Raw genomic sequence first — 8,683 nt, 5'->3', positions numbered from 1 at the left:
CCCCCCCCCCCCCCCCCCACCCCCCACATGTATGTCCCTCGGAATAGGATAAGATATTTTAAACTTCTAAAGTCTCAGCTACAAAAATTGGTTCATTGTTTAAAATATTAAAAAATGTTATGATTGTAAAATCTATTCCATGACCAGAAGCACTTTGCTAGATGTAGCCAATTGTTCTGCTTTGTGCTGTATCCTCCAAGTATCTGAAGAACAAGTATAAAACCAATTACACACAAAAAAACAATTATAGGTATAATGCAATCCATCCCTCCCCAAATGAAACCAATTAACCAATCAGTCACTGTGGGCTGAATTCATTTGCTAAGAGTCATTTAGCTTAAGCTGCAAAGTGGCAGATAATCAGCACCACATTTGATTATCCGCTAAGAGAATTATTCACTCCTCAGTATGAGGAACTGGCCGCTTTACCGAGATTATTTCTGTTATCATGGAGCTGAATTGCTCAGCCAAAGGTCTCAATCTGATCCAGCACCATCGGAGAGAACACGTTGTTGTAAATTGCGCTCACACTGTCAGATTACTCAATCGTGTGTGTGTGTGTGTGTGTGTGTGTGTGTTCCTTTGTGTGTATACTTGCAATCTAGTTTAATTAACCCAATTGCAATTTCAAGGTGATTTCTCTGCATGTTTAATTATTTCAATCAACGTTGGAGAAAGACAGTGTTACTTAGTGTTGATTGGAGTGTTGCTGGGTAGTTTATTCAATCAAGATGTGTGGTTGACTGAGCTAATCTACAACTAAACTGTGAAATTAACTGATGACAGATGAATAACAGTAAACACTGCAACACCTCAATATGATTTATATTATCAATCAATTGGTCTGCCCCTAGTCTTGCTTTGCCAGACCTTCCTCCACAGCGCTGCGAAGGAGGGTCTGGCTAATCCACACAGCATTTCAGGATGGAAGAAAAACGTGGTCTGGTTTATTGGCATTTCCCTAAACCATCACAATCGTCATGGGCGGGGCTAAGCGCAGAAAGGAGCACCGTTACCGCTGCAAAACAGCTGCTGGAAGGAACTTGTTTTGGTGGAACATGTGTATGTTCAACAGAAAACTCAGATTGGACAGATAGTCTAGCTAGCTGTCTGGATTTACCCTGCAGAGATCTGAGGAGCAGTTAACCATAGTCCTCAGAAATCCATCCAGGTTGGAATTCCAACACAAAGAAAGGGTAAGGTCATGGACATCCGGCCAAAAAGAAGAAGATTCAGTGGAATTTCCGTCTGCAAAGAAGAAATCCCAGAAGTGGTACGCCGTGGAAACAGACTGGTCTGCCCCTAACCTATCCAATATGGGGTTTAAGCCTTGTACAGTAATAGAAATGCCACATTTTAAACCTTAAAAAAATGCTTTTGAGTTGTATGATGGGAAATGTAAGATCCAGAGTTTTTATAGCTTGGCCTGTATTAGCCACTAAAATCTCAGAACATCTAGGCCTCTGCCACATCAATTTTGATTATTAGATTTATATATCATATACATCTTGCAAGCTTCCCAATGTTGTAATATAACAAATAAACCCTCATAAATAATCATCAAAAGCTTTATTGCAGTGCAGTTTGAGGGTTGCAAATAAACGTCTTCTACAATGATACAGAGAATAAATTATATCAATTTGAATGTTTCATAAACAAAACATTGTGCTGTTATCCTTTGCGCTGCAGTACGGCATAGTAAATAATGTATTAAATATGATCATGTTTCTACTGATGGTAAACAAAATAAGCAACAAAGTCTCCTTTAAACAACGTTGCAGCACAGATCAGAACGTTTTAAGACAATAATTTATTTAATGACAACTAGGGAGCTACATCTAGCAGAACTGGATCAACTCTTTCATGCTGCATCCCTTCTCACAGCAAATGTCAGATATTTTTCCGGCATCTCGTCTAACCCGAGAGGGCAGGGTGTACCAGTGAGTAGTCAAGGAGAAGACACCCTTCTCCCCGTCTGATTCTGGAGCGATGGGGGCGGCCTCCGTGGCCTGGGGCTCCTCTGTGAAGGCATCCTTGTCCCCTGTGCAGAGGACAGACACCTGGGATTTAAAGATGTCCCTGAAAATAGGCAGTTTTGCACTCGGAACTTCTTGTGAAACCCCAGTGACTCAGAAAAGACATAGACTGAACAATTTTGGAGTTAACCCAATGATCCTAGGCTATGCAGTTAACAAACCAAAAACCGATGAAGGCTTAAAGGACATGAATATTTAAGAGACAGGATTCAAACATAAAATTAAATCATAAATGTCAATTGAACATTGAAAACAATTTTAAAAAATGTATATGTGTATGTAGGGCATTTCCCGATCTATAGGTACCGGTATTTAACGGCCGATTTAAAAAAAATTGTAATAATTGTAATTCAGCAGAATCATTTATAATTACAAATAAATGATTCTGATAAGTGAATATTTAAAACATAAAAACGGGCTGTCAACCATGTTATGAGTGTCGGCGTTGCATAGTTTGTCCACCAGAGGGCGCTCTACAACGTCCCTGTTGGCAACAATGATTGTTTTTTTTTGTTTTTGTTCAAAGGACTTTAAGTTTCATGTCTTAAGTTGGTATTTTATACCTTTTATTTATAAAAACTTTAATATATTCTGTTGTTCCTCTGTTCTGTGACAATAAAACATTGGTCAGGGCTCTATATTGTAAATATTGTAAAATTGTTTTTATTTTCTTGTTTAAAAATTTTGTCTTTTTTATATAAGACAATGCTCATTAATGAACATTTCTGTGAATGTGCCAGAGCTAGTCAGCCGACAAATTTTCAACTGTAGTCCTGTGGCATGATGTTTTGAGAACTTAGCAACAGAAAACAGCCAGACAATAGTACATAATAAATGTCAATAAGACACCATAAAGAAAGAAAATGTTTTTTTCTTTAATTTCAAAAGTGAAGGCTGCTATGTGTCACATAACTTGCTTGATCAGCGGTCAGATATTCACAAACTTCAGCAGGAATGACTCTCGGTTGATGCACCTGATGTTTGAAAATGTTTGACAAAGTACTTACAGTGAGAGGCATGTTGCCGCTGGGCCAGGTCTGCGTCCAGGATGCTTCTCCTCACCCGAGAGTTGCCACAGGACGTCACAGCCAGACGTATCAGATCTCTCCCACACATCTTAATCCTGTCCTGGGCATGGGCCTCACCCACTGCAGCTACCAGCACCACCATCAGAGGCACCAAAGACCTGGCAGCAGACATTGTACGGTGGTTATTACTGCTCCTCCGGTTGGTCAGAGTTTGAGAAAGGAAAAGAGGGGAAGGGTAGATGAGCGTTAAGGTTAGGTGTGTGGAGAGCATGGGTTTATATAGTCAATGTGTGCAACCAGAAGTTTAAGGTGGTTTAAAAAAAAATGCTGATGTCAGAGTTCTCCAACAGATGTATTCAGCCTTGTTGAAGGGTAAGTATGTTCTGATCTAGAGCTCATCATAAGAGTGCTGCAAGTCACTTCAAGGCTAAAAACTCTCATCAGCATAATAAACATGTCATTTGACAGAGATTTACCGCTTAAAAAACATCAGAGGTACGAAGCTAGAAATGTTGTGCACGTGCACACACACGTTTTAGGCTTGATTTCAAGGTTTTTATTGTTTACGTCAAAATTACTAAATGGCAGTGGTGTAATGTATTAATCCGATTTAGATTATTGACAGAACTGTATCTAAAATATGAGGATTTTTCTGCATTGCACACTTTTAATTTGAATACTTTAACTATATTTTCCTGATGATACGTACATACTTTTACTTAAGTAACATTTTTCAATGCAAGATTTTACTTGTAATAGAGTATTTTCACAGTGCCGTATTAGTACTTTTACTCAAGTATCGGATATGAATACTTCTTCCACCTCTGCTAAATGTGATGGCTCCAACCTATCTCTTCTTGTGGCCCCAAATTCAAGGCTGAAGCAAAGGGGAGGATGTGGAATGAGCCACATGTTCGGCTGGCCACATGTTCGGCTGGCCCCTACACTGCCTGTTCTTTATGGCTCAGGTAGAGTAAGTAGTAACAGAAGGTTGGCGGTTAAATCCCACGTTGCTCTGGCCACATGTCCAAGTGTCCCTGAGCAAGACACTGAACCCCAACGTTGGTCCCTGGATGCTTAATAAGTAGCTGTCCACCGCTCTTGATACTTGGATTGGTTGAGAATGCAGAAATAACATGTCACTACATCGTACTATGTGCATGTGATTATTAAGTGCAAAGTTGTTGTTTTTTTGGATTGGATTTGGATGCACACACACAGAGCCATACACAGCCGCATACAGCCACACACACACACACACACACACACACTTACACAATGACTGTTTGTATAAATGCAAAATGCACACAGACTTTCTTATGTTCTGTTTTTGTTGCCCTATTAATGTTTCGTCTTGTGTCTTGCGTCACACTTTCTCCAACAAATTACATTAACTGCTGTTTTGCTCATTGTATTTACATGTGTTTGTTTGGAAATTGTCAAAAAATCATAATTTATGTTATTACTGTGAACCATTTTCCTTGAATATGAGTTGCCTTTGCACCTTATCTTGACATATTTTGAGTGATAACAGCTAACTAGAACACAGTGCAACTGGCAAACATATTTCAAGGACATTGACGCAGCAATTCACACACACGGTCACCCCAGGCCCTGTATGGAATTTGCACAATCATGCCAGAGATGACTTTTATATTTCCAGCACTGATGAAAAATGTGAAAGGTGGCACTTTAACGTCTAACTTCTGGATATGCATGGCATTTAACCATGCAGGGCATTCTTCACTGGTAACCAGTGATTAGTTTATTACCCAGGACAGCAAAATAAAAACACCAGTCTTTCAGTCCTGTTTTTTTCTTTTAACCTCACTGTCTCTTGCGTTGCTTTCTCTGCTGAGCTGTATGGTCCGTTTGAACCTACCCCTGGAGCGTTTTATCTGATAGTCCTCTGATGCATACCAAACAACCGAACTCCGAGCCACTTGCAATTGGTGCAATAGAGTTTGATTAACTTTAGATGAGAATGCAATCCGACTCAAGTATAGGAACTAAACCAAAAAACTGTGCATATTCTGCAATTTCAACCTTGCTCACAATATACAGACCTATATGTATGATTTAAAGATTGATAGATTGATTTCAGATCCACAAACGATTCTGACCACACGCCACTGGTCGCCTGTGTGATAACACAGTATCATCATCATCATCTCATCAGGGCTGCCTTCTCCTTGACTTGCAACCCTAGGTGTTATGAATTCAATGTTACTTCATTAGACCAGAAGTGTTTTTTCCAATTTCCCCCTGATCTTTTATTCAATAGACCAGCAACTGTTTTGACTGTGTATTTACAATGTTTGGTGCGTTTGATAAAGTGCAATCCGAACACTATCAGAACCACATAAAAATGTTGCAACCTCACCCCCGAATCTCACTGAGTCTACCCAACTACAGCTGTAAAAGCGTGCTTAATCTGTTCAAGTTTTCAAATGAGTCAGTAGAGCCAGCTATTAGAGATTTACAGGTTACAGATGTTCAACTAACCAGAGTTTATTTTGGTCAAAGCAACACTGGTTATTGTACCACTGATGTCACAATGGACTCAAGAGAAATACCTACTGTGAACTATCAATACCTCAGTGTTTTCTGTTTTATTATTATGTTCTGTGACATATCATTGTGTTTGTGCTCCCAAAAGATTGGCTTTTTTGGCACTTTAGGTCCAGTATTATTAGATGCAAAATTAGTCATACATTTATGTTTATCCCAGTCTGATGTGTTTCTTTACTGATGTAGTTTGAAGCTGCTCTAATTGATTTTTCATATAAACATTGGATCAAAGGACTGTGTCTTGTGAAAAGGATCACTCATAGTGCATGAATAAAGAGTAATCACTGGTCCCTACAGTTCCCCTCAGCTCCACAGACAATTTAAGTATCTTTTACCCCCTTGTTTTGGTTTTCATTTGGCTTTACTGTTATTGTATGCGGTTTTACCACTCTCAACAACATGTTAAGCAGCAAAAGCAGGTGTTTTCTGCCCTCATATAAAATGACTGTACACTCCCTTTTCAGCACTAAATGGCTGCCAGGGAAAATTAACGACAGGCTGGTGATCATGGTGGAGCATTTAGCAATTAAAGAGCCAGGTGTTTTCCTCAGGAGTTGGTGGAGACCAAAACAGAGTTGCAAGGAGAGTAAATATTGGACAACCACCTGTCGTCTAATTACTAAGTGTCTAAGTTGGCATTCAAACTTATGGGACCTGGGTAGCTCACTTAGAGTGGGTAGAGTGTTCACCCCGTAGAGGCTCAAAGCTGTTTCTTCTTCTTCGAGCCAAGTATCTCTAAGATGTTGTAACAATGCGCACACGGTCGCATAGACGGCGTTGCATTGATTCGCTACACGAGTGAAGGTGTTAATTCTTAGGGTATGGAGTAAGAACACTATCAAAAAGATGTAGGGCCGCTCTGACCGCAATCAGTGTGAAAGACCAGACAGTTTGTGGCGACCATATGCCACCGTCCGCAGCACCCCAACCACGCAGAACGCAATAAGCATGAAACAGCTTTCAATCCTCGCCAAAGCGGCCGCATGTACAATTCTGACCTGCGGCCCTGTCTGTCTGTCTGTCTGCATTTGCCCTTAACCCAATATCCCTCTTGGCTGCATCTATTCCTGTCCATTCAGTCCTGGCTAAGTCATGTGAGACAGCCAGGATATCTTACTACTATTGACTTTTTATTGATGCTGACGAGACTGGTTAACCACTGGCATCTTTCCCCATTGGCTTATCCTGTAATACTATTAGACAGGCAGTGTCGTCCCTCATATCAATGAGCTGTGCTACTGTAAAAGCAATGGTCTTCAAGATACACAAGAACAGATTTTTTATTGAGAAAGATACTATACTCTATTTTTGTTCTCAGGATCTTGAGAACATGTATACATTACATAATAAAAGCTGTGTTCATTTGTTCCAGCATGTAGATTTTTTTTTTGCTTATCTTAACTAAGAAAAATTATGACACAATATAATATTGATACATTTTACAGAATTTGCTCAGCCACTGCTCTCATAACGGAAAATAGAATACATGTATATTACTGCAACCGAAAATCAAGGAAATGACTAGAAATCCCTGTTAAGTGAAAAACATAGCATGCCCTTTGGATGTCAACTTTAGTTTGAATATTTGTACACATGCAGTATTTACCACATTCATACAGTTAAACATGTGTTTGCACAAGAGCTATCAAATTTCTCAACAGATTTCAACCACTGACTCCAATCAAAAACCTTGGAAACCCTTGTGTCATTACAGAAAATTATAAACAGAAATTGGACACACTAGTGGACAAAGTCTTTTCCTTCAAGGAGTTTTGTATATGCAGAAAACTTGGAAAACACGGAAGCATTAGGTCTTTTGTTCTGATGATTGGACATTACATTGAACTTACAGTACAAAACAATTAAATATGTTCCATTGCTTCAGAGGGCGCTGCTTTTGTGAATCAGGAGGGCCGTGGCAGATCCTGGGTGTTTTGCCATGACCAGAGACACAACACATCTTCAGTACAGTTGGAAAGGTTGTGTAAATCAGTTAGTGCTAGTAGGTGGTGGTATTAGTCATGACCAAACAAAGAACATATTTTTTTTTCTCTTAAATCTGACTCTTAAAACCAGGGGCCCAACAAAACAGTCCTGAACAGACCTACTACTACAAAAAAAGAAATAGGTAGTCTTTGTCCATTGCATTGAGTTAGTAAGCAAGTAGCCAAACAATTAAATGTGTCTGGATGAGATCATACATTTCTGTCTCTGCATAACTTGATAATGAGAGAGCTGTGTGAATGAGAGAAAGTTGAAAGTAAAACTATTGTATCATTGCACCTGCGGTTACGGTAAGCGTACCTGACTCATTTCCGTTTCCTGTGCCTGTGTGTTGGTTGCGTGTTGGTAGCTCTGCTGCTCACTAAATACCAGTTCAGTTTGGTAGATTTGCTATTACAACGGCTAACTGTCCGCTAAACTCTTATTCTTATAGCAGTTCTGCCTAAGCACTCACATATCTTCTAATTTTTTTTAGCGACTTTTGTTAAATAACAGTTGTTTTTACGCTTGGTAGCTAACGCTACCGTACTTTAGCTTAGCTGCTAGCGACTTTAGCCTAGCAGTTAGTTATGTCGGCCCCTTCTCCGAGTTTCTCCTGCTCGATGTGTGAGATGTTTAGTTACTCCTCTGCGTTCTTTAACGGCAATGGCGTGTGTAACAAGTGTAGTTTATTTTTGGACATGGAGGCGAGGCTTAGTGAGTTAGAAGTCCGTTTCCGCACCATGACAGATCAGTCGTTAGTTACTGTAGCTAACCCCCCCTCGGTAGTCGGCGCGGGCCGGCCTGAGTTAGCCTCTGGTAGCCGTCCCCCGGCATCTCCTGGGCAGCCAGGTCATAGTGCCTGGGTGACTGTGCAAGGACGAGACAGTCGTAAGCTTTCCAAGGCGTCGGACCGCCACCAGCCTGTTAGCGTTTCTAACAGATTTTCCCCACAAAGCAACACACCCGCTGAGAAACCAACTCTGTTTATCGGTAGCTCCATTTTGAGAAACGTGAAGTTAGCGAAGCCGGCAGCCATAGTTAAGTGCATCCCGGGGGCTAGAG

The 8,683-nt window shown here is 40.3% G+C and overlaps 1 protein-coding gene and 1 long non-coding RNA gene across 2 annotated transcripts in view; one reads left to right on the top strand and one right to left on the bottom strand.

Moving 5' to 3' along the window:
- Window positions 1–5,567, top strand: part of LOC117953696 — an 18,870-nt gene extending 13,303 nt beyond the window's left edge. Inside the window, exon 3 of the long non-coding RNA XR_004658657.1 lies at window positions 5,557–5,567. This is a non-coding gene — a long non-coding RNA (uncharacterized LOC117953696). The remainder of the gene's footprint in view (window positions 1–5,556) is intronic.
- On the bottom strand, window positions 1,584–3,341 carry insl3 (insulin-like 3 (Leydig cell)). The gene is made up of 2 exons (XM_034886943.1): window positions 3,044–3,341; window positions 1,584–2,041 (listed from the first exon to the last, which is right to left on the bottom strand). Exons 1-2 carry the CDS (start codon window positions 3,333–3,335, stop codon window positions 1,839–1,841), a joined length of 495 nt encoding a protein of 164 aa, XP_034742834.1. The 5' UTR covers window positions 3,336–3,341; the 3' UTR covers window positions 1,584–1,838.
- Window positions 5,568–8,683: the final 3,116 nt, after the last annotated feature.

Source organism: Etheostoma cragini, chromosome 12 (assembly GCF_013103735.1).
Source record: "Etheostoma cragini isolate CJK2018 chromosome 12, CSU_Ecrag_1.0, whole genome shotgun sequence".
NCBI classification, from domain to species: Eukaryota; Metazoa; Chordata; class Actinopteri; order Perciformes; family Percidae; genus Etheostoma; species Etheostoma cragini.
Note: the sequence above shows the minus strand (reverse complement) of the source record. Positions and strands in the feature narration are given on the sequence as shown.